This window comes from Gymnoscopelus microlampas (genome assembly GCF_963454915.1).
Source record: "Gymnoscopelus microlampas genome assembly, chromosome: 16".
NCBI classification, from domain to species: domain Eukaryota; kingdom Metazoa; phylum Chordata; class Actinopteri; order Myctophiformes; family Myctophidae; genus Gymnoscopelus; species Gymnoscopelus microlampas.
Window position 1 is genome coordinate 51375951 of NC_139953.1, and position 27411 is coordinate 51403361.

At 41.5% G+C, this 27411-nt stretch overlaps 1 protein-coding gene across 1 annotated transcript; it reads left to right on the top strand.

Moving 5' to 3' along the window:
- Nucleotides 1–1403: 1403 nt before the first annotated feature.
- LOC311063093 (dual E2 ubiquitin-conjugating enzyme/E3 ubiquitin-protein ligase BIRC6-like) lies at nt 1404–27411 on the top strand (the record flags this gene model as incomplete). The annotated part of the gene is made up of 18 exons (XM_084082302.1): nt 1404–1413; nt 1960–2179; nt 8589–8725; nt 18304–18441; nt 18948–19075; nt 19743–19874; nt 20108–20323; nt 21082–21265; nt 21608–21814; nt 22594–22727; nt 23279–23432; nt 24168–24237; nt 24398–24408; nt 24523–24686; nt 25498–25624; nt 26230–26340; nt 26520–26778; nt 27408–27411. The coding sequence occupies 18 exons, from the start codon at nt 1404–1406 to the stop codon at nt 27409–27411; spliced, it is 2406 nt and encodes an 801-aa protein (XP_083938428.1).

Sequence of the window (27411 nt, forward strand, 5' to 3'; positions counted from 1 at the left end):
TACACGTTTGACTCTGAGAGTGTTGGATAGTTTTTGTCTAGATCAACAAGATGATGTGGTTTCAAAGCAAAATATATTTTTAAAATTTGTTTTATTTCTGATAGGTCAGTGTAGAGAGACAGGAAAACAAGGTCAGAGAGTGAGGAGAGCCGTGTAAGACGCGCTCACTAGGAGAATAGAGTATGGTGTGTGGCTGAGTCACCAGGCACCCAAGTATTTTGACCTACTTTTAATGGACATTGGAGATGCATATTTTATGCCCCAAAATGTACTTAGGGGGGACCACGCAAGTTGTAAATTGGGAATGTATGCCCCACCGTTGTTATGCAATACCCATCCCGTTGTACCTGTTGTCAGAGTTCTCGCTGTACCCCTTTTTTAGAGTACCCTGTGTGGCACTGGTACCCGTTACCACACTTTTGGATGTAAATCGGGAGCAATGCAGGACTTATGTTGACAAAGAGGCTCATAATGTAACGCAAAGCTCTGCGAACAATTACACAGAGATTCAGTATGTCCTCCGCAGACCCATGGACTGTCAAGACACAGATATTTGTGTTTTTTTCGGTTATCGGAAAACCGTTGGTCCAAGACACTGCACACCTCTGTAATCTGGGGGACACAGTGTCTTGCTCACGCCAAGTTTGAGGTGCATCGGTTAGACGGCCCACAAATTATGCCACACACACACACACACACACACACACACACACACACACACACACACACACACACACACACACATTCCGTAAATAGATAGATAATTATACAAGTACATTTGGCAGCCACACTTATATCCATGCAGTTGAATAAAAGTAGCTTTCTCAAAGTTGTCCAAGGTTAGCTGGGGAACTCTTGGAGCTGTAAAAAACATACTAAACAATGTCCTCCTTAACAGTCAGTCGTCTAATCTAACATAGTGCACCGTTGTGCAGATTCACACGGCTGCTTTCATGAAAGGGAATAATGCATCATCTCCCTAGCGGCAGGCTCTCGCCGTTTCTTTGATTGTCCTATGCCTCTATCCAGAGTACACTGAAGGCATGTTAAAAAATGCCTACAGTAGCCTCATTATTTCTCTAGCCTTGTGGTTGGCTCTCCCCTGGTTGCCTCTGCCGTAGATATGTAAATGACTGATGCTTGTGAATTAATGCTATACAGTATGTAAGGAACAAGACCGGTTCTAATAACGGTGTGGCTTCCTTGTTGGATCTATGATGTAAAACTAAGCCTTTTAAAAAGATAAAAACTAAAGCAAACTGTAAATCCACTAACAATGTATTAAAAATAAACTTAAATTGAAAACAAATATTCCAAATAAAATAAAAATAGAAACTAATGAAAAATGAAAATCAATAATAACCTTGGTGTATTGCACTCGCCCCTGTCTTTTTTTAATCGCTATGGCAGACGGTTCTAAATCTGATTTAGATCAAACTTGGCAGATGAGTTGGAGGTAGGATCAGGACAAAGCTGCAATTTGATTATTTGTTTTTGGTTACATTTATGAAAGTTCAAGGACACAGCGCAAGTTTAGCCCTATGCTTATAGTATGTGGTGCAGTTGAAATAATGATAATAATATAGTGCATTTAACCCATCCTTAGTAACAGGAGCAGTGGTCCTTCGGTTTCCCAGGCGGGCTCTCTCTCTCTCTCTAACCATTCAGCTATGGCCGTTGTAATTAATATTTCGATTAATGACTAATGGTCATTAGAATGATAAAACTCAGTCCTTTTGCTCATGATTAGTTTTTTAAAGCCATTCGGACATTTTGCTCTTGTCAAATACTTATTCAGTCACTTAACACCTATTCTGTCTCTCTGTCTACTCTCTCTTTCTCCCTTCATCTGTTTCTCCCTCCTTATATATCTCTCGTTCCGCTCTGTCTTTCCTCCCTATGTCTCTCTGTACTCTCTCTCTCCCCCTCTTTCTGTCTTTCTCTCCATTCTTCTCCTAGGCCACGCGGTACCCTCGGTACTCCAGATCACCTTCCACGCCCAGGCCTGTGAGGAGCTCTTCAAGCACCTGTGCATCAGCGGCACGCCCAAAATCCGTCTACACGCGGGCCTGCTGCTGGTGCAGCTGTGTGGTGGCGAGCGCTGGTGGGGACAGTTCCTCTCCAATGTCCTGCAGGAGCTGTACAACTCAGAACAGCTGCTCATCTTTCCCCAGGACAGGCAAGAGAGGGCACACAAGCTTCACTATTCCGTTTCATAATTGACTGATTATTAAAATTAATTGTTATGACGTGACAGTAGACAGTGTTAAGAGTGATATACAGTGGTCACCAGTCCAATCATGCGCGATCTTCAAACGGCCGCCTATTGGCCGCCATAGGACTCCATCAGCGCCGTTAGGTACCTTTTAAAGTTGACGCCCACAGATTCTTAGCGCCTCCCATTGAAATGATCAGAACGTGTAGTGTGGCCGTTAAGCCACGAGGTGGCGCTTGGTACTGAAATTAAGAGTAAAAGTACTCGTTATGCAGAAAGTCCCTTTTCACATGTTGTCAAAATCGTCATGTCATAATAGGCTACATTATAGAAGGTATATGTCTATTTATGAATAGATTAATTTAAGTAAATACATTGATTCATTAATGTAAAAATAATCTGGGCTAATAATAATAATTATTATTATTAGGGTAATAATAATAATAATAACTAGGCTACAAAGTATTGGCATCAAACTGTGCTTAGTTCGTTTTCAAATAATTGTAGTTGAGTAAAATAACTTGTGGTTAATGTATGTTTTGTAATAATAATCAAAATGTGCAAAGTAACTTGTAACTAAAGTTTTCAAACACTGACTGCGCATCGCATGCGTCTGTATATATACTATTAGTACCTCCTACTCTTCAACACAGATCAGATAGCCTAGTGGTTAAAGCTAACGTTCGGCGATTAGACGGCGCGTGTTCGAATCCCACGCTATGAACTTGTTGAACTGCTTTTTTTTTAAGCTAGAAACTTGAACCGTGAAGGCCTACGTACTATATGTTCCTCTACAAATTAGACAGCCTAGTGGTTAAAGCTGAAGTCCAGCAAATTAACTGAATAAAAAAATGTCCTGTCCTTAATCAATAAAATGCTGGAAGTGGAAATGGTGAATATGATACAGTTGCGCAGCGGAGCGCACTCGTCTATTAGTTTGTATTGGCCAGCGCGTTATAGATATATGTATGTATAATGGATAGGGATGGAGCTCGAAAACCGGGTCCATTAAAGGCTGTAAGCGTCCATTTGGTTCCATTTGTACACTTTGGGTGGTTACGTCGTTGTGTTTACATGTGCGGTGCAGCGGTGAAAGAATGGCGTCAACTAGTGAAACGCTCAAAAGTTTCACTCGTCCTCTTCTACCCAAGGTAGCAAGTCTCCGTTGACAATTTTAAGAATCCAATTGATAATAATCCGTTTGGGATCTCCCTGTGAATGAATAACTAGTGTTGCTTGAGAGCGTGTCGTCTTCTCAGTCTATCGTTGCCGAAAATGGCAGATCTACAAGCTCACAACGTGGTGCGAACAGACGCAGTGTGAGCTTGGAGATCTGCTATGTTTGGTGCGTGACACCGTCGTACGATGAAGTATAAATTGCGCTTTTAAAGTGACGGTACACCAGTGGTGGAAAAAGTACTCAAATTCTTTATTTAAGTAAAAGTACCAATACTGCTATATAAAAATACTCTGTTACAAGTAAAAATCCAATATTAAAAATGTACTTGAGTAAAAGTACAAAAGTATTGGCATCAAAATGTACTTAAGGTAAAAGTACTAAATATTTGAAAATAGCCGATCTACAAGCTGCACAACGCGTCGCGATGAGACGCGTTGTGAGCTTGTAGATCGGCTATTTTCAAATAGCCTATGTATAAAATAGGGCTAAAGTGGTTAATGTATGTTTCATTATATCATAGTTTATATCTGAAAAGTAACTGGTAACTAAAGTTTTCAAATAATTGTAGTGGAGTAAAAGTACAATATTTGCCTCTGAGATGTAGTGGAGTAGAGAGAGAGAGAGAGAGAGAGACAGAGAGACAGACAGACAGAGACATGTTGTCCCACGCATCACTAGGGGGGGTCCTTGGGCGTGTTCCAGGGGTCCCCAGCAGGCTAAACCACTTTAGCCTACATCTATTTGAAAATATCCAATCTACAAGCTCACACGTTGTGAGCTTGTAGATTGCTATTATCTCTCTCTCTCTCTTTCTCTCAAAAGTATTGGTATCAAAACGTACTTAAATTAAAAAGTAAAAGTACTCGTTATGCAGAATGTCCCGTTTCACATGAAAATAGCAGATCTACAAGCTTGTGAGCTTAGTTCTGCTATTTTTAAATAGCCAACGTTTATATAAGGCTGAAGTGGTTAATGCATCTGTGACACACAAGCCACCACAAGCAGGCGGACCTATATTCACACCTCAGGCCGCCTGGATCATTGTTATATTGGGATGACTACCCCCATCCCCCTCTAACCGCTGACTGTAGCCTACATGTGAAGGTCTAAAAGTCACCAAAGTTGTTCTGTGACAACAATAATCACTGAATGAAATGACACGATAACGCAACCAGTGTTGCCATGTATCCTTATTATAAGCGACCTGTTTTCCTATAAAGTTGCTTGTAAATATATATTGGTAATTGCGGGCTGCTTTTTATTTGTTGAGAGTACACTGTAGGTTTATTAAGTATATAGTGCTCAAGTGGCCTTACTGGCCACGTCTTTTGAGCGTGTTGATTGCTTGGGCTTGTTTTCATAGACCTGATTGCTTATTTCTCTCGCAAAATCTGACAACCCTGGTCGCAACACGTTACTCTCTTCTACACACATCTCAGAGGCAAATACGCTGCTGTGTGAGGGGGGGGTGGGGGGGCGGAGAGGAATGGGGATATTTGTAGCCCAGACTGATAGGGTGTCGTTGATAAAATGTTCTTAAAAGGGAGATTTTTTAGGTTGACATCAAGAAGGGCCGGTCAGCTCCCTTCACGGACACTGAAAACAACAAAGGAGAGCTATTCCTTTCTCGCTTCAGTTGAGAAGTGCTGTGTGAGGGGGAAGGGGTGCGGGGAGGAATGCAGCCGCTCCATTTAAAAAGATATACCAGGGACCCCCATAAGAGAAGATGTTTTACAGATCTGGCAGTGATTCTCAACCATTTTAATTTCAAGGACCCCTAGTTTGACATGCATTAGGGCTACAGATCCCCATTTAATGGCATTTCTATCACTTGGACCGCAATTAATATTGTAAAATCTATGTCACGGGTTCATTTGGTTCCATTTGTACACTCTCAGAGTTACAGACCCATAAGGGTCCATTTGGTGCCTAATCTATCATTTAGCTGCTTTGAGAACCAATGCCTTAGACGAGAGACACAACGGATTGGATATACTTCTCCATTCCATACAACGGTGTTTTACCGGAGTTGTGATGCTGTTGAATTGTGATGGTCCTCTGTATGCTAATGACCTTGACTGTGGCTTCACGGCTTGGCCATTGTTCTCACAGAACAAGTTTGTCCAGCGTTCAGACCCATGCAGCTAGCCTCAGTGCATAATGAAGAAGCTGCTGCCAGCAGAGAGAGAGAGAGAGAGAGAGAGAGAGAGAGAGAGAGAGAGAGAGAGAGAGAGAGAGAGAGAGAGAGAGAGAGAGAGAGAGAGAGAGAGAGAGAGAGAGAGAGAGAGAGAGAGAGAGAGAGAGAGAGAGAGAGAGAGAGAGAGAGAGAGAGAGAGAGAGAGAGAGAGAGAGCGAGCGAGCCAGAGAGCCTCCGCTTCCAGTAGACTACTGGTCCATTCCAGTGGTATGCAGTATGTTGTCCAGTGTAGTTATATTATTTTATTTAGTCACCCATGTACCTGTATAAACCATGTGCTGTTGCATGCACATGAAAATGTAGGCCTACTTCAAATCTCAAAATCGGCCGGGCTGGATTTGCATCTGAACAAATACATTGATAGAACACCCCCCTCCCCCCCTCAAAGAAAGCCCTTCCCTTTCCCCAATAATGTTTGCAGATGGGCAATTTTCAGCATAGGCTACTGTAGTATTGCCTATAGATAAGACTGGGGATTTTACAGTGTAGCCCAGACTGATTGGGTGTCGTTGATAAAATAGACAAAATAGCAGATCTATAAGCTTGTAGATTGGCTATTTTTGGAGTTATAGGTGTGTAGAGGGGAAAAAGAGCAGCAAAAGTTTATCTGAAACACAATTTTATACAATGTAGAGGGGGTCCCTGCTTCATCTCTCTCTCAAATAGGGGGTCCTTGGCCTGAAAACGTTGAAGACCCCTGCTCTACAGGGAACTACTTGATATCTGGCTGCACGGACAGACACAAGAATCACAGCTGCCATTAATTAGTGCTGTTCAGTGTTGATTGCATAGTGGTCAAATTGGGGTGAACGAGCCATCGTTAACTTGCTTTGAAGTTAGGCTGTAGTTAAGAGCAGCACTCTCACTTTCTCTCCCTCTACTCTGTGTGTGTGAGAGGAGGGGGAGGAGGGGGGAGTTTAGCAGAAGCTCGCACTGCCCTGAGACAGAGAGAGAATACTTCTCCATACGGCGGTGTTTTACCAAGATTTTTCATGTTTTCTGCACTCTGTCTTGTAATCCGCGGACGGCTTTGAAATCCACGGATGGCCTTCAAATCCGTGATAATTTCCGCGATCGCGGAATCGCGGATTCCTGGGGGGACTAATAGTATTACAAAGTTACAAAAAATGTGCATGGCAAAAAATAACCCGAAAACCTACCACTTCCATACTGAATGGGAGGAAGACTTTTTTTCCCCCCATTCCTGCGTTTGTCTAATATGCAACGCCAGCGCTGCTATTCCAAAGCCCTGCAAAAAACACAAAGTAGGAGCCTACAAACGTATTTAACTAATACATATTATAGTAATATTGACTATAATAATACTCATAATAAAACATATTTATTTATCAAATGCCCGAAATGTATATAGGGCTGAAGTGTGTTTTGTGATAATAACCAACATCTACAAAGTTGGCTACTAACTAAAGTTTTCCAATAATTATAGTGGAGTAAAACATACAATACCCCCCCCCCATACTGTATCATATCCACCATTTAACTTCTACTTCCAGCATTTTACATTTTATTTATTAAGGACAGGACATTTTTAATTCAGTTCAAACAAGAAAGAACAGCTTGTAGATCTGCTACTTTTGTAGAGAAATACTTTACCCTGTACCTTCACAGTTCAAGTTTCTAGCTTTCAAAACAGAGCGGTTCGACAAGTTCATCAAGTGGGATTCGAACCCGGGCCGTCCAATCACGTAATGTTATCTATAACCACTAGACTATCTGATCTGTATCAAAGAGCATATTGTACTTATACTATATATACATACGCATGCGATGCACAGTGAGCGTTTGAAAACTTTAGTTACAATTTACTCAGGCTATCTGATCTGTATTGAAGAACAGCACGTACTAGTAGTATATATACAAACGCATGCGATGCTTGAAAGTGTTTGAAAACTTTTACTTTTTAATTTAAGTAGCCTACGTTTTGATACCAATACTTTTGAGAGAAAGAGAGCGAGAGAGAGATAATAGCAATCTACAAGCTCACAACGTGTGAACTTGTAGATTGGATATTTTCAAATAGTAATAATAGTAATAGTAATAATAATAATAATAATAATAATATAAGACGTCTGTCTGTCTGTCTGTCTGTCTGTCTGTCTGTCGGTTGTACTTTGTAGATGTTACAATCTATCGTTAATAATACAAATTAGATTTAAAGAACAACAGTGACAACAGTGGTGTAAAGTAAGTTATTTTATTATTTTACTCCACTACAATTATTTGAAAACGAACTAAGCACATAGTTTGATGCCAATACTTTGTATTGGCTTTGTAGCCTAGTTTTACTCAGTAATATTTTTAACACAGGCCTTTTACTTGTAACAGAGTATTTTTATATTGTGGTAAAAAACGGGACATTCTGCAATATATTACATATTACTTTTTAGTTACTTAAAATAATTGAACAATTAAATAATCTAGATTTTTTATTATTATTATTATTATTACCCTTATTATTATCCGCCAGATTACTTTTGAGACACAGAGATGGCAGATGAGCAGGCAAGACCATTTGCTTTCCTCTTTAAACATTTTAGCTCTCTTCTGCCACCCACTGTCCACCTACTGTATTACAGCAATGAAAAATTGAAAACACGCCCCCAAGGATAGCCACACCCCCAACCTTTCACAACCTCAGGATATGTTGGGTAATGATAGGTACCTTTCAGAAACTGTGATGCAAAGATGAACAGGTCACCACTGTAGGGTAGGATCATCAACTATCCCTATCTTCTATGTCATTTTCTGCAAATAATACACAAAACACACATTTTGTGATGCCAAACGTGTCGTTTTACAGCATTATTCGTGCATTCCATATTTTTTGCCACATATCAGAAGAAAATTAACATATAGGGTTTGGTAAAATACAGTTCTGTTTATGTCCTGTGTCTGACAAATTGTTATCATGGCTTATAAATGGTCAATTACTTGCTGATAGTAATTCCATGATGTTTATGGCTCATCTACCCCAGGGTGTTCATGCTCCTGTCCTGCATTGGCCAAAGATCCCTCAGCAACAGTGGTGTGTTAGAGGGCCTGCTCAACCTCCTGGACAACCTGCTGTGTCCCTTACAGCTGCCTCAGGCTGCCAGCCAGAGGAGGACTGAAGGTAAAGAAGAAACACCTGACACACCATTCCGCACAACTACTAGCTGGCAGTATCTCAGTGTGCTGTACAAGCAAGCCCGGTCAAAAATCACTGTACTGAAGTTGAGCCAAGTTCAACTTCTACTGCCACACTGTGAACACATAAATGCTCTCAAAGGCCTCTGAGTTGAGACAAAGGCAAGTTTATGCATAGCACATTTCAACAACAAGGCAATTCAAAGTGAATTGAGAACATTAAGAGCATTAAGACGATGTTTAAAAGAAACGCATATCGTAAAAGACATTTGAATACAATTATAAATGGTTATTAAAGAGTTAAGAGAATAGGCAATAAGTATAAGCTAAAATAAAACTGATAATGTACGAGAATAATGGTACAGTGCTGTACAAGAAATGAATCAAAAGCCTCAATAAAAGACGCCTGCAAACAGAAAAGTCTTCAGCTTTGATTTAAAAGAACTTGACAGCTGTAGCAGACCTGCAGTTTTCTCAGTTTGTTCCAGATATGTGATACGTAAAAACGGAACACTTCTTCCCCATGTTTATTTTTGTCTCTGGGGACAGAAAACAGACCTGTCCCAGACGACCTAAGAGTTCTTGATGGTTCATAATGTAGCAGAAGATCATAAATGTATTCAGGCCCTACACTATTCAATATTTTATAAATCGGTAGTATTATTTTGAAATCAATTGAAATTCACCTCTGAGTCCATGACTTCACCAAGAGGTGAGGTTTTGAGCTCACTGAAAACTTGGGGGTGTTGCCTCTATTTAGGGCTGTCTACTTAGATTTGTTATGGCTATAAGTATAACCTAAGGCACTGCTTTGAGGAGGTAGCTCTCAGAACAGTGAAAATACCAAGATGTCAAGTATTACTAAGATGATTGTTAAAAACATCAACTGAACCTTAACTCCATAAAAGTAAATCTAGAGAAGGATAAGGTACCTGGTTCAGTGGTTCCATAGTGTGAGGAGTTAAGCCCTTGAAATAATTGCTACACAGGTGATTACAATTGTAAGAATCAAAATGGTTTATTATCCTTAAACTAGTTTACAATTATTGATGAGCCTATTAACCAACCAGAATGAATTGTCATATACAAAAATAATACTCTACCAGCGGTTACAGTTCAATTCAGAGCTCTGAAGATACACTCCTCTCGAGCTAGTCGAGAAGTTTGCAATGCCCTAATATTATTTTCCAAGCGTTTATATGACTGGCATCTAGATACTAAAACATGAATAAAAATCATCAACAGGAGTCGCTGTTGGTCCACCGTAGGGGATCGAGCATGCGGCTCCCATCCCTTCTCGCGACCCATCGTTGGGGTGGGAAAGGACCCCCTCCCTGCTGTCTCACGGTCTCTCACGGCTGCCATGGGAGACGACCTTGGCTCCCTTCAGGGCACCTGTGGGCTGTATCTATCCTCCCTAAAACTCCTGCTCGATAAGAGTTCTATGCAACTTTCATCTGAGTGTGGCTGAAGCACTGAGAATATATTTTAATTGTCTGTTTGCTTTAAACTGGCCTGACTATGGATGTACAGAGAAACATCCATTTCACTTGTTAGCATTACAATAATAATATAAGATAGTTAAGACCACAAAACATTACTAACTTTATGAAATCATTTAAAGCACTATATTAACATTACAGCAGTAGTGTCTCCCTTTGAGGAAGTGTGAGAGATTAAGAGCCTCAAAGGTGAACCTCATCTCCTAATGCTAGAGTCTTGTCTGCTCAAATGAACAAGATAGCTGAGCTCAAAACAGTGTAACTATATATATATCATTTTGACCTATAGAATTTCCTTTCAGTCCCCCTTCTCACCTACCAAAAAAGGTAGGTGAACTCCAATAAGGGAAATTATGAAGAACATCTACAGTGTTATGTCACAAGTCATTTTCAAGTGTTCATCATGTGTGTCTGGGTTAGGATAAAAGGTTAGGTTAGGCAAATGATTAAAACACACATTTTCCCATGCCAGCTACCAACTGCGAACAGCCAACGCCCCAAAACACCCAAACTGCTCCAGTGTCCCCCTTAGCTGACTGGCTGGGGAGGAAAAAGACAGACAGACAGACAGACCGTCCGATCGACAGACAAAACCTCCTCTAGTTCAACCCCTGGCAAATAAATCAAGCATTTTATAAAGAAAATATAGCAAACACTGAATATTGCTGGGCTCTGGGTAGGGCTCCTTTCCGTTTCTCCTGCGTCTGTTAGAAAAAATAGAGGCTTTCAATGTAATTAGGGTCTGTACACTTTGTAATACCTCTTCTACACATTTTGCTCAGGTCCAGGGGCGTCCCCCTTCAGACCTGTATATGGTCCTCGAATGTTTCGCCTGTGGTTAGTTTGTATGGGGAATGATCACTTAAGTTAACAGATGATTGTACAAAAGTTAATACAATCGCAATGCTTCCACCAACCCCAACTTTTAATTACTGACACTATTGTAATATTGTTTTGGGCTGCTACACCTCCATCATATCTGACTAAATTATTTTTAGCCTGTATTCACTCTCAACTAAACATGCGCTGCGCCATCTGCCACTTGTTAAAAACATTCCTCGTTCTTATTTTTTATTATTATTATATATACTAGACCATACCCGGTCGACGCATATCCGTGGGGGATATGCGCACATGATCTGGCAACCCGGGAGGCGACATTGTTTGACACATAAACGCTAATAAGAAGCTGAGATTTGATGAAATTGAAAGACGGGCTTCACAGTTAAGTTCAGATGGTAATGGTCAATGACTGTGGGCAAAATCAGAGCAATTGGTCCAGCCAGTGAGGAGAACCGGGTTGTGACACCACTACATTGTGACACCACTACAGACAGACAGAGGTTACTAGAATTATAGTAGGATATATATATTTTAGAATGATATCACACTCAAATAGGTATGAGCCCACTGCACCTCTTTTTATTAACTATTCATTATTGCTTATAAAGTACATGTTTTTCAAACCTACTTTTTTATATTCAAATATAAAAATGTAAACAAACCACTCCTTATACTTATTATACATTTTATTTCATTACTTCTGATATTTCCTCCTACCCTACAAGACAATTTTAGAGGATTTTAATTCCACTTTTTGTCATATTTCTAAACCTCACATTCCGCACTTACTTATTGAACTTACTAGATGCCATTTAAGTCTTCAAAATCCTTTCCAACATTTAAGAAACATGTAAACACTTCTAATTTATTCCATATAGTCTAGGACCTGGCTAAGATATGTATGCACTTCATTTAGGAGAGAATATCTCAACTGTTCTTGACTAATATGACCCCAAGGAACAACTTAGGAACGTTGACTAATTCTCTATCCGGGACGAAATACCCAAAAATGACCACGCCCTTTTAAAAGTGTTCACACTCTGTGTGCGACCTCCAACATAGCTGTATTTTCTAAACCGTTTGTGCGACAGATTTCCTGAGGTGCTCAAAATGTTCAGAATATCCATGTCTAGAGGGACATAGAAAGACGTAAAATTACTAATTTGATATTTTATGAGAAAACGGCCAAAAATAGCTAAAAAAGCCCACTTATTACATAAAACTATCTATACAACAACTGTCATACGTGAGCATTTGATTAATATACATGTTATCATAAACAATTGAATGTTTGTTAACTTGAAATGCAAAATATGAAGCAAAAGTTGTTACTTTAGTTGACAGAAGTATCGAGGCAGCTTACATAATTGATTTCCAAATGGAAGATATATTGCACAACAGCCAATTATGCACCACCACATTAATAGTGTTTATGTCACATCTCTTTATTTATAGGGTTTTTACAATAATCACCTCCTTTGCATTTGCAGTACATGCTACAAGACATCTCAGCTACCCGACATGGACACCCATTCTTACGTGCACACTTGCCACCTGTGCAGGGATCTGGCAGGTCTTCGGGTTTTGAGGTCTCTATATCAGGGACTAATACACTCGCCCTTCTCACAAACCCGTAAGACTCTGCATTAAGAATACTGGTGGCATCTCTAAATGGGGCTTGGACCCACAGCTGTTGCTGGTAAAATGCCCGCTTGATGTGTTTCTTTGCATTATTTTGAGGTGCAAGGGGTTCTCTCAAAGTCAATCTTGAGGGCACTGCTAGAAAATGTGTCAAAGCGCAAGTCATCAAATGTCTCCAAGTCAGTTCTTTTGAGACATTTGACCAAAAAACATTCTGCCATCCCTATAGAACTTTTTGCTAATTGTGGGCAGTCAAAGTTTTCGATCAAAGTTTAATAGTCTGCTTTGCGGACAGAGTTGAGGGCTGCGAGTTTGGTCGAAATCTTGCTCGTGGTATCACACCCGGTCAGCGCATGGACCAAACCTCTATACCTTGGTATATCACCACAGGCATGGATTGTGTCAGAGGGGTGTGCTTCTCCCTTCCCTCGGCTCAACTGCACCCATGAGGAAGCTGATGACAGGATGATGTTCCATGTGCAGGACATTGTTAGTCACCGGACAGGACCTACATCACTGACGCTGTCATCAGGTGACACAGATGTCTTTGTTTGCCTGTTGTACCACTTCACAGTGAACTGGAGAAATCTTGGCCTCCAAGAGCTCTGGCTGATCCGCAACTCAGGGGTGAAAAGGTCAGTATTGCCACTGCATGATGTATGCAAAGCCCTGGGAGATAAGCTCACGAAATGTCTCCCAGCACTCCATGCGCTGACCGGGTGTGATACCACGAGCAAGATTTCGACCAAACCCCGCAGCCCTCAACTCTGTCCGCAAAGCAGACTATTCAACCTTGAATGAAAACTTTGACTGCCCACAATTAGCAAAAAGTTCTATAGGGATGGCAGAATGTTTTTTGGTCAAATGTCTCAAAAGAACTGACTTGGAGACATTTGATGACTTGCGCTTTGACACATTTTCTAGCAGTGCCCTCAAGATTGACTTTGAGAGAACCCCTTGCACCTCAAAATAATGCAAAGAAACACATCAAGCGGGCATTTTACCAGCAACAGCTGTGGGTCCAAGCCCCATTTAGAGATGCCACCAGTATTCTTAATGCAGAGTCTTACGGGTTTGTGAGAAGGGCGAGTGTATTAGTCCCTGATATAGAGACCTCAAAACCCGAAGACCTGCCAGATCCCTGCACAGGTGGCAAGTGTGCACGTAAGAATGGGTGTCCATGTCGGGTAGCTGAGATGTCTTGTAGCATGTACTGCAAATGCAAAGGAGGTGATTATTGTAAAAACCCTATAAATAAAGAGATGTGACATAAACACTATTAATGTGGTGGTGCATAATTGGCTGTTGTGCAATATATCTTCCATTTGGAAATCAATTATGTAAGCTGCCTCGATACTTCTGTCAACTAAAGTAACAACTTTTGCTTCATATTTTGCATTTCAAGTTAACAAACATTCAATTGTTTATGATAACATGTATATTAATCAAATGCTTACGTATGACAGTTGTTGTATAGATAGTTTTATGTAATAAGTGGGCTTTTTTAGCTATTTTTGGCCGTCTTCTCATAAAATATCAAATTAGTAATTTTACGTCTTTCTATGTCCCTCTAGACATGGATATTCTGAACATTTTGAGCACCTCAGGAAATCTGTCGCACAAACGGTTTAGAAAATACAGCTATGTTGGAGGTCGCACACAGAGTGTGAACACTTTTAAAAGGGCGTGGTCATTTTCGGGTATTTCGTCCCGGATAGAGAATTAGTCAACGTTCCTAAGTTGTTCCTTGGGGTCATATTAGCCAAGAACAGTTGAGATATTCTCTCCTAAATTAAGTGCATACATATCTTAGCCAGGTCCTCTACTAATACTATACTCCGTTGATTTAGTACTCTTCTAATTCTGAACTTTTAATAGAAATACACTCAACTAAACTACTCTGTCTGTTCATAACCTCCACTTGACCTCTCATCTAGCTGACTCACTTGACCTCCCATCTAGCTGACTCACTTGACCTCCCATCTAGCTGACTCATCGTGCACTAAACCCTGAGCGTACATGCATGCACACCTTTACTTTCTTAACTACTACCTCACTTACTTGTAATCTTTGGTCAGGGTGCCAGTCAGTGTACTGTATAGTGTGAATTTTCTATGTACAACAATGTCTCTGTATTGGCCATGTTCATATACTACAGTATGTGTGGTTGCAAGAGTTTTCTCCATTCTGTTCTGTGGACTTTAATGTTGTGCTATAATACATCAGTAGGCTACTTGTCTCTCTCCCCCTTAAAAAACAAAAAAAACCTGTGTTTTTTCTTGTTTTTTTTCAAACATACAACTAAAGGTGCACTCTGCCCTACTTTGACCATTTAATAATTCAATTACCAACTTGCCAGAGGAAATTTTGCTTTCACATGCATGGGCCAGAGAGCCTGGTTTAACATCTTCCAGTGGCTCGGTAAATGGTCACGTGACAGCACTCCTCAGTCCCCCTGCCAGAAGACAAATGTACAACAGTTTATGTTTTCCAGAGCAACCCCAAATGCTCAGTCGATACAGTTCCTTCTCCTGCACGTTTCGCATGTGCATTGCAAACAATCCTGCAGCATTGTTTATATCCCAGTTCGTATAGACTGACCCCTTCCCGCCTGTAATGTCACGTCCAAGAGCTGCAGACAGTGTCACTTCATGTGAAAAGGCAAATTGTCCAGACCATAAACATCGTGGACCCCCCGGATGTGAACGCAATTATCCTCAGCATTCGGGTTATTTACTTTGAAAAATGGCAATTATAATTTGGCAGTAAGCAATCATACCATCATTATTATTTACTTCCCTCAAACTTTTGCTTCCCTTGTGTGAAATGTATGGTTTCGTATGTGTACTGCCACTTAAGCAATTGTGTGTTGTGTGTGTCCGTGCGTGCATGCACTCTGACCTCTCTCCTAGCTGTCATACCCTCTTCTAATCACTTTTCTCTGCCTTCTATGCTGGTCCTGCTTAACCCTGTAACCGTCCTCCCCCTGCCTTAACACCCCTATAACTGGTCTGTCCCATTCTGCCTCATCTAAAAATGTTGCTGGCTCTGACCACCGTGTGTTCGCTGCCGCCTAGGCTGTATGCAATCACGGGCAAAGTGCCCCATACCATTGCAGTTAAAACACCTGGCTTGGGACATGTCACGGGGACCCCTATAACCTCTTCTATAGTCCCCCTGCTGATAAGTGTTATTTAGGGGTTTCAACAAATCCTCTTCACACTTTTTAAGATTGTTTGCTTTCCAACACACTTTTTTCCTTTTCTCTTTTCTTTCAACTTTCTAAAACGGCACACACTTCCTAGCGCAATGAACTGTAGTATGTTATACAATGATTTAACAGTGAACTAGAAAGAGATAGACAGAAGAGATGCGACAATTGATTGATTGTCGCGAGTACACACCCCCCAATGCTTTTCCCCAAATGCAAACTCACATAGCACGGCGCGCTTCATGCGAGGAATCCACCCTTCCCACACAATTGATAATATATGCTACACTCCCCGAGCGTAATAACTCCCCCGAAGTTATTTTGTATGAACCCCTGGCCCATAAATCCCTTATATGTGATTTTAACAGCACTTTATGTGACGACTAGATACCGGATCAGAGTAAAAACCGCACCCGTGCGTTAAAATAACTCACTAAAACTCCCCGAGTCTATCTTATAACCTCCCCGAGATTACTTTTTCGCCCCGGACGACTGTATTGTCAATACCCAGAAATAACAATTAATACCAAACTCCCGGAATCTGGCTATCTCCCTGAGATGTCTTCCCTATCGCCCCTGACAATAGGATTTGCACAGTTAAAACACACAGCTCAATGACAATTCATTAACACCGCTAAATTTGGTTATAAATCAATGTCCTACAATAGCTAAATTTATGTCAATGCTTTGGAATTACGACAATTGCTTATCTCAGTCAAACAAACTCAGGTTAGAGTGTCCAATCACTGAATTAGTCGAAACAGGTTTCAGCAAACCTTATCTCTCACCCCGGGGCAAGTTTGCTCAGAACCGAGACAAGAAAGTCAAGACCTGCCAAAGGATGTCCTCCTCACGAACCAATACGGGTTTCAAGGCACCAATTGTTAAAAACATCAACTGAACCTTAACTCCATAAAAGTAAATCTAGAGAAGGATAAGGTACCTGGTTCAGTGGTTCCATAGTGTGAGGAGTTAAGCCCTTGAAATAATTGCTACACAGGTGATTACAATTGTAAGAATCAAAATGGTTTATTATCCTTAAACTAGTTTACAATTATTGATGAGCCTATTAACCAACCAGAATGAATTGTCATATACAAAAATAATACTCTACCAGCGGTTACAGTTCAATTCAGAGCTCTGAAGATACACTCCTCTCGAGCTAGTCGAGAAGTTTGCAATGCCCTAATATTATTTTCCAAGCGTTTATATGACTGGCATCTAGATACTAAAACATGAATAAAAATCATCAACAGGAGTCGCTGTTGGTCCACCGTAGGGGATCGAGCATGCGGCTCCCATCCCTTCTCGCGACCCATCGTTGGGGTGGGCAAGGACCCCCTCCCTGCTGTCTCACGGTCTCTCACGGCTGCCATGGGAGACGACCTTGGCTCCCTTCAGGGCACCTGTGGGCTGTATCTATCCTCCCTAAAACTCCTGCTCGATAAGAGTTCTATGCAACTTTCATCTGAGTGTGGCTGAAGCACTGAGAATATATTTTAATTGTCTGTTTGCTTTAAACTGGCCTGACTATGGATGTACAGAGAAACATCCATTTCACTTGTTAGCATTACAATAATAATATAAGATAGTTAAGACCACAAAACATTACTAACTTTATGAAATCATTTAAAGCACTATATTAACATTACAGCAGTAGTGTCTCCCTTTGAGGAAGTGTGAGAGATTAAGAGCCTCAAAGGGGATGACCTCATCTCCTAATGCTAGAGTCTTGTCTGCTCAAATGAACAAGATAGCTGAGCTCAAAACAGTGTAACTATATATATATCATTTTGACCTATAGAATTTCCTTTCATGATATAGTGGCTCAAGAAACTTCAAGCTGTTAATATAACGTTATTGTAGAAGAAAATCATTGAATTGGCAGATTGTGCAACGTGACTGCAAGTTTCCTTTAAAGGCGTAGTTCACCCCCAAAATGACTTTTTTTCTATTGATTACTCACCCCATGGAGACTTCATGGATATAGCCAATAATTTGATGACAAACAGTGGTTCCGGTTGGAGACACAAAGAGTCTCTTTGTGTCTCCTACCGGAACTGCTGCTGGTCATCAAATTATTGACTTAGGAATGCGACGAAAACAAAAAAATATCCATGAATTCAAGTCTCTAAGGGGTGAGTAATCGATTTTTGAACTACTCCTTAAAGGCACTGCAAGTTAAATGAGGGAGATGAAATACTTACCAAAATAGAAAGCTATTGAAACAGTTGTAGGTGAAAGCAGTTTTCCCAGATATGCTGACCTAATTGTAACCTGTGTGCTGAACCATGATATCTGAAATGCTGCTGTCTGCTTTTGGCCAGAGTGTTAAAATTACATTCTGTGTATGCGCTTGTTTTCAAGGTGTGCTGGACATTCCCATGATCAGCTGGGTGGTGATGCTGGTGTCTAGACTTTTGGACTATGTGGCCAGTGTGGAGGACGAGGCTGCAGGCTCTAAAAAGCACCTTGGAGGGAAGGACAGGGACAGGACCTTCACAGGTACTTGAACTGTCTGCAATCGACCACTGAGAACTGAGATGACAGGACCGGTTCACATAGTCTGTGTGCTTAGATTTTCATTGGTGTCATTTCTTTATTGGCTGTCAAGGAAATACTTTGTGTGTGTCAGCCTTCCTCAGACTCTTAACCATATGCCAGTCTGATTCTTTATTTAAATCCCTACATAATTCACCAATATAACCATCTGGTGTCTAGACAACATTATTACCAACTTGAAGTGAGGGATATAAAGTCAATGAATTGAACTCAAAGTTAGCTTTTTTCTAGTAATCTTATTGGTGCAACAAATATTTTGGATGCAAGAAGGGGTTTGACACAAATAAGTCCATTCTATGACTATTGAAATTAAGTATTTGCCTTTTCTTGAGCTTTGTAACCTGGGAATTACTGCCTTTGTCAGAGTTGTGTGCAAGTGCCCCTCAAAAGTGAAAGTTATTGAACTAACTCCTCTGCCCTCTTCATCCTCTCACCATGATTAAATGCAGGGAACCAGTGGAGTTTTATAAACAACAGTCTGCAGTCTCAGAACTCTAGCAGATCAACCAAAGGCAACAGTAGCTTGGACAGACTCTATTCTCGCAAGATCCGCAACAAGCTGGTCCACCACAAGCAGGTAAATGTGTCTCATCCCAACACCATTAGAAAAGCTTTATCCCGATCAACAACTTTGTTGTTGAGTACGTAAAACAAAACACTCAGATTAAAGCATGATTAAAGCATTAAAAAAAGATTGGAAATGAAGTGATGATTGTTTTTCAGATGTACTGGAATCTCCAGTGTCATCATTTTCTGAGCTGCAGGATCTTTATAAACATTTTCATAATATTTATACATTTTTAAAACTTTAAAAAATAGTCAAAATAGATGGTCTACAAGGTCACAACACGTGCCAATGCAACAATCATTTCATGGAGGCACTGCTTTTCAATGTCACTTTTCACAAACTCTGATTGCACAGTAATAAACTAATATTAGTCGTACCTTTTTAATCTGGAGTCATACTACATGGACCACAATAACGTTTCTATGTGCTCCTTCATCGGCCAGACATTAAATCTTCATGCTGAGTTTGTGTGTTTATGCGTATGTTACGTGGTAGTGATAGCTACACTACTGGCTCTGTGCCTCTGAGCATTTTTGTTGTTCCCAGCGCCTTTGGCACTTTTCTGCTCACACAAGATGCCTAGAAGACACAGGGCCTAAAAGCTTCTCACAGAGTTCAAACGGTGGTGAAATGTGTTGTGTTGGATTGTGTATTTATCATGCCCTTTTCATTGTAGCAGTTAAATCTATTGAAAGCAAAACAGAAAGCTTTGGTGGAGCAGATAGAGAAGGAAAAGATCCAGAGCAACAAAGGTTCCTCCTATAAACTCCTGGTGGAGCAGGCCAAGCTCAAACAGGCCACATCAAAGGTGAGCATTTCCACATAAATCATCACATATCTGCTACCACAATGAAAACAAACTACTTCAACGCTACCCTAATTTAATGAAAGACCTTATTTAGCTTTCTTAAAACGGCTGAACTTGTGATTGTGACTGGCTTTCTGAACATGGGTTAACATGGAGAATGATTAAATGTTCGTTCAACTTAGTAACTCTTGGTATCCTCGTGCCTCGCTCTCCCACTGCTCCTTTGATCCCAGCACTTTAAGGACCTGATTCGTCTGCGGCGTACAGCCGAGTGTCCCCGCTTCACGCTGGACACGGAGGCCACGGCGGCCAAGGAGGCCCCCGAGGTGGAACCCCTGCCCTTCACGCTGGCCCACGAGCGCTGCATCTCCGTCGTGCAGAAGCTGGCCCTCTTCCTGCTCTCCATGGACTTCACGTGCCATGCCGACCTGCTGCTCTTCGTCTGCAAGGTCCCAAATCTACCTATTAAATAGCATTTCTAGACTCCTCCTGTCAGTCTGCAAGCAGATGTCATTTGGACACGTTTTTGCATCTTATTCACCCTAAATGATTTCTTGACTGCCTCCATATTAAATGATGGATTACTGGCCATTAAAAAGTGAAAGAACTGGGAGTGATTTTAAGAGAGATGGATTGATGGTCTGTATTGTACTAATAATTGATGTATTAATTTATGAAACTATTAATCTGTAGACTAATACAGAGGTCTTCAACAGGGGGTCCGGAACCGCTAGGGGGTCCTCAGCGTTACTTCAGGGGTCCGCCAAATGTTTCTGTGATTTTTACATTAACCACTTCAACCAAGCATCCCTATTCTGAGGAGAACTTTAGCCAAACTTTAGTGGTTTGGTGTAGGGGAAAAAAAGAGCAGACTAAGTACAGAGTGAAAGGTCAGGTTTACTAAGTATTGTTTAAGTGCATGGTTACATGTCTGGAAATACACATTAACATGAATCCAACATGTGAAACAAGTCTATGAAGCTGCCGATGAAATCTATGAAAAAATAAATATTTTATACAATATATAATGGGGGTCCCTGCTTTATCTCGCTCTCAGCCAAGGGGTCCTTGGCCTGAAAACGTTGAAGACCCCTGGACTAATAGATGAAAGTGAAAAGGAAATGTATATTTTTCAGTTCACTATTGCTTCATGAGCATGAACTCTCTCTCTCGTGTGGGTGTGTGTGTGTGTGTGTGTCCACTCTAGGTCCTAGCTAGGATAGCGAATTTCACCCGACCCACCATCCACCTGTGTGAGGTAGTGTCGGAGCAACAGCTGGAACGCCTGTTGCTCCTCCTGGTAGGGACAGACTTCAACCGGGGGGACATCTCCTGGGGAGGAGCCTGGGCCCAATACTCACTCACCTGCATGCTACAAGACATCTTGGCAGGTAGGCGGTTCTGCTCCTGTGGGGCAAATAAGAGTGGTAGGACATGCATTGACATTGTCAAGTGGTGTTTGTGTCATATTTGTTCAAAGGGGTTGCAACAGTTAATCGAACTGATACATTAAATAGTAGCTTTTAAAAAATGGCAAAACTACAAGCGAAAATAGCTGATCTACAAGCGAAAATAGCTGATCTACAGTACATGGTACTACTACAGTACATGCACTCAACGCATTTTTTTGCGTGACACCGTTTTACAGTTTTTTTCTTATTTTCTTTACTTTAAGGACACATAAGGCCCACAAAGTAATTTATGTAATCAATTATGTCCTCCTCGTCCCCCAGGTGAACTGCTGTCCCCGGGCTCTCTGGATGTGATGGTCGAAGGGGCGTTGGGGGAGGAGGCCGGCGCGTCGTCCTCTTCAGGGGCAGGGGCCGACTCGGACGACTCCCTGCCCCAGCAGACGCCCATCCCCCTGGTGGAAAGCATCGAAGAGGTCCTGGCGCCTGATATCATCACAGGTACACCTGGTACCTCCTCTGTTTTCCAAAGTGCGTTGGTAGGCCACCCCGTAAACACACACACGCTCCCAAAAGCACCACATGGATTTTTTTCCCCCCATGAACCCTCACATTTGTATGATCATGATGATGGTGATGCATTTTATGTTTTAAAAAAATGTTTTCTTCCCTTCCTTCCCCTCTTCTTTTCATAGCTGCATGTTGTATTTTGTTTTCTTCCACAGTGTTGTTTTGCAGTACTTGTATGGCTTCCTGTGCGGAAATTCTGTTTTGTTTTTTTATAGGGTATTTGCAGGTTTTTCTAACAGCCTTCATTGTTAATGTACAGTTTTTTTGTGTTTTTGTCTTTTTGAAGTGAGAGTTCAAACATTGCAGATTCATGGCATGTCAATTTGATTACATGCGTTTTCTTATGTCAACTGCAGTCATGTTTGCATGGTCATGATTAGATTTGTATTCCATTTGTAAACTATTATGTCTGTCTTAGGCTGTAATTACTGACATAAATGTAGTAGTAGAAACCACCTTCAACTCAATTTGGCTCTTCTCTATGATTTTGACATTCCTATAAGAATGCACAGATTTGGTAGAGTTGGTTGGATTTGATGAAGTTGTCAGATGGTTTCGACTAGTGTTGGCCAACAAATCCTTTGTCTGGACTCTCCCTATATTACAGAGAAACCAGTGATTTTAATCGGCCTTAAAATTGCCTAGTAACTTTCTAAAGAAAGGCCAGTTTGAGTTTACTTGCTGGTTGTTTTTTTAGTGTGCTTGCTTGGCAATATTAAAGCTGTTTTCGTTATCCAAAGGTGCTCCACCTCTATCATCTTTGGAAAAAGATAAAGACATAGACTTTGACTTGCTACAAGACCTGATGGATGTTGATATTGATCCTTTAGATATTGATTTGGAAAAGGATCCACTCGCCGCCAAAGTATTTAAGGTATGTTAAGCCTGACTTCCCTTGTCTCTGTTCAACTCTGCATTTATTCTGTGTTTTCTCCTATACTGTATTGGTATTTGGCTAGTGGTATTGGCCATAGCACCCTCCAGTTAACAATTGATTTAGTGAAAAATAAATCAGTTCAAGCACCAGTTCAAATGAACACCAAGCGCATCAATAATGTAGCTACACTGACCTCAACCCATCCAAAAGATATTTGAATTGTTACTGCACAGTACACAGCTCCACAACACTACTGAATACCTATTAAATTGTGTAGATGCATTCAATTGGCCAAGCTAACCATCGTCGGTAAAGTGTTACTCTTCCTTTCTCAGTTTGTAATTTAAAATGTTCTTGCATGTAAATGTAGCCATAGGCAACTATTAAACCAACTGTAGCGGTTTTATTTATTTATCTTTTGTCTTGTGCTGTCTTGTGGTAGTTTGCATGCAAGCACAAATGTACAGGTATGTGTGTTGAGAAAGGAATGATTACATTTTGTATTTTTGTTTTTGTCTATTGCTCCCTCCCTCCCTCCTGTCCTTCAGCCTATAAGCAGCACCTGGTATGACTACTGGGGCGCTGACTATGGCACGTATGGATACAACCCCTACATAGGAGGGGTTGGTATCCCCGTGTCCAAACCGCCAGCTGCTGTGGAAAAGACCGGCTCACAGGGTCTCTCCGTTTCTGTGTCACAAGGTGAGAAAGGGGCTAGTGAATGTAGACATTGTAGTTCAATTATTCTTTTCATTTCTTTAGGGCAGGGGTCTTCAACAGGGGTTCCGGGACCCCTAGGGGGTCCTCAGAGTTACTACAGGGGAGCGCCCAAATCCACCCAAATCTTGTAACTTTTTTTTACATTAACCACTTGAACCCTAGCGCCCCGATTCTGGGGGGAACATTAGCCGAAAATTGCAGATCTACAAGCTGAAGGACATTTTGTGTCAAATCTTCATTATCATGGCTGTGACCAGACGAGGTGCCATTAGCACTGTCTTGATTAAAAATGTTTACTCTTGCAGTGTAACGACGAGGCTCTCTTTGCAATTTCACTGCTATCTTTAAGCTGGCGCCCATTATAAGCTGATATGGACATTAACCTCAGATACAGTATGAAATTCTCATTTACTGAGCGATGCCCACATTTATTGCACTCAATAAATGTCATGATCCGATTTAGCAGGTATCACTTGTTACAACAGTGTCTGCAAATTCTGCATGTTTGATATGGATCCCTTAACTCGATTGAACCGAGAACTTTCCAGTTCCAAGACAGCTGCTCTACCCCTAGAGCCACTGCCTGATTGTTGGCATTGTTAAGGATGAAGAATTTAACAGTGTTCAATTTCTTGCTAGAAGTGGTTTAGCAGTTCAATAGGATCTGGTAAATCCTGGTAGTAATCTTTGGCCTTTTCCCGTCTTTGCTCTTGACAGCATTGGATGCCCGCCTGGAAGTGGGGCTGGAACAGCAAGCAGAGCTGATGCTCAAAATGATGGCCACTCAGCAAATATTAAAATCTTAATACATTAATTGATTGGTTTGTAACTTGTTTTTAACGGATAATAAAGTAAATCTTGAATCATAGGACAAAAAAATCTACATTAATCACCCTTTTCTTATCAGTGTTTTACACTACGAAATAACTTGCACCTTTTTGATTTAGGTTCAGAATAGGTACTATTGGTGTACAACATTAGCGATCAATGATAGTCATTGTAGGTTCTTCCTGGTAGTCAAACCAGATGACATGACGTGTGTGTGTCTCTTCTCTCCACCCCCTGTCCCCAGTGGCCCAGGCCTCCAACGGGACAGATGACTCCCTGCTGAGGGGGCTGCAAGGGGGAGGATCCTCTCCTCCAGTCAGCAGCTTGATGGTGCAGGCCTCTTCTATCCCCATGCTGAGCGCTTGCTTCAACAAACTGTTCTCCATGCTGCAGGTCCACCATGTGCAGGTCAGAATGCAGTACCACTACCTAGTTAGAAAAAATCACACCCTGTGTGAAGAGAGTGGTGCCTTTGATGAGCCCCGTATTGATGTTGTCATCAATGTTTGTTTATTGGACACACACCCGGACAGACACACACCCGGACACACGGACACACAGACAAAGTCAGATATAGGAGTGGTTGGCACCACTCAAAAATCACACCCTGTGTGAAGGAAGCGGTGCCTTTGATGAGCCCCGTATTGATGTTGTCATCAATGTTTGTTTATTGGACACACACCCCGACAGACACACACCCGGACAGACACACGGACACCCGGACACACGGACACACAGACAAAGTCAGATATAGAGCGGTTGGCACCGCTAAAAACTAAACAATAAATACAAGTTGAACCTGGTTTCAGGGCAGGAGGAGACGGAACAAATATCAATCTTTGCCATACAGCATGGCTACATTACAGCAGATACTGTGCAATCAAAACACACATGCAAAAGGTTAGAGAGTTATGATGCGTTACGGCATGTCACTCTGTCCTTGTCCACCCATTCCCTTTCGACACTCCACAGCTTGGTATTTGGGAAACAGTGGCGGTAATGTAATGTGCCCCTTACCCTAGGTGTCTGTGTTTTTCCATGGGTTCATGAAACCTTCGTCCCTTTTCAATTAGCTGTACTATAAACTCCCTGAATTCAATACCACTTCTACAGGCTTAGATTAAAACTGACTTCAAAGGCTTACAAGGTCACCATCAGTTGCATTTATTTACACATTTGGTGTGTTTCCATCCCACTGATGAGGTGTTTTGTGCTTTAGTTGGAGTCCCTTCTGCAGCTGTGGCTGACCCTCAGCCTCAACTCCTGCTCCAATGGCACAGAAGAGAGCGGCTCTGACATATTCATGTTCAATGCCAGCCGAGTGCCCGCCATCCCACTCAACCAAGGTCAGTGTTCATCATAATGCTGTATGTACTTTTCTGAGGGTGCCTGGTGACTCAGCCAGTTAGTGCAGGATAATTATGCTCCTAGGGAGCGTGAGGATATGGGTTTGAATCTGAATCCCCCATCTTGTCTTGCATTTCTCTCCTCCCTGTCTGCCTCTGAAATAAAGCATAAAATGAAAAAAAAAGAGAGAAAATAATCTATTCAAACGTGTAAAGTTTTGACCTACAGTGATTCCTCTAGTGGTTCCTCATCACAGTTCTTTTGGAATGTCAAAAAAATAAAGTACTGTGTGGAAACAGGTTTTATCTTCTCCGGCTTGCTAGTGAAAAAACTGATTTATGGGAGAGACGAGAAAAGGCTTTCAGTGTTAGAAAGCATGCTGTGTAGCAAGATGACTTAACCCCCAGCAGTAAATCTTGATTTGGCAAGCTGGCCGTCTTTAATACACACACAACATACTATTCTTTGAATATTGTATTATTATTCGGGAAAAATGTACTGAAAGACCATAAAAGCTATCTTAATTTTAAAGGCAAAAAACATTTGTACACTATCAGAGTAATATTAACAACCAGGATTTTACTGCATGTGTATGTGTATTCAGCCTCCATCAGCAGTTTCCTTACCGTGCTGGCTTGGTATCCCAACACTTCCCTGAGGACCTGGTGTCTGGTTCTTCACTCGCTCACCCTCATGACGAACATGCCGGCCTGTGGTCAGTACTCAACACTTGGTATGTTTTTTTTAGAAAGAGGTTTATATATATCTAATCTGAATTAAGTCAGTGTTGTTGTTTTCAACCTTACCATTTTGTATGTGTATGATGAATGAATTAATAAATGACCCCCTTGGTTCCCTACGTAAGATACTGCTGACTTCCTTGTTTTTTTGCAGCCTCCAGCAATGGGCTGGGTGGTCAGGAAAGCACGGCTCAGCAGATGGTGTCCGACCCCACACTGGTGCATTTCCTGGTTCGCTTCCTCTCCGGCAGCAACCCCCACGGAACCAGCCAGCACAGCTCCCAGGTGGGCCCCACTGCCACCCAGGCCATGCAGGAGTTCCTCACCCGACTGCAGGTGCACCTGTCATCCACCTGCCCGCAGATGTTCAGCGAGTTCCTGCTCAAGCTCATGCACATCCTGTCCAATGAGAGGTACGAGTGTCTTGTCATGGTGTTCTGTGTAGTGACAACTTATGTGTTTCACTGCCATCATCCATGGACATACTTTGGTCCATGGAGTAAGTGCTTGTAATCCTAGGGTCTCTGTTTTGAAGCAGGAGTCGTCTTTACCACAAGTATTAACACCATCCACATAAAGCCTAGACATTGTTTTTGTGTCCATATATAAAGTATTTAAAATGGTCCTGGATCTGGCCCCTCCTGGATACCTGGCCCCTTTATGCGGAAAGTGTTATGCCATTTGTCCTGCCCTAAGACTCCATAAAACAATTATTATAATTATACCACTAGCCACAAGCTAGGCCATTAACCGGCTGATGGAATGCATTGGCATAAATAAGGAATACTAATAAGCCTTTAAGGTGAACCCAAGTGTAGAAACCCTGTTACAATGTGACAAGTGTCTTTTGTCAAAGTCAATTATTTATTTTTCCATCTGACTGCATTGCTTCCGGTTTGAAATGATGAACTTTCTAGTTACGCGTTAACAAGCTGAAGAAAAGCAAGACAACTCCGTGAGGACTTAACTTGATCATGTTGCTGCCTTCTGTATCGGAAACCATTACTGCATGTGTTCAAATCTCATTAATAAACTGGCTCAGTTGA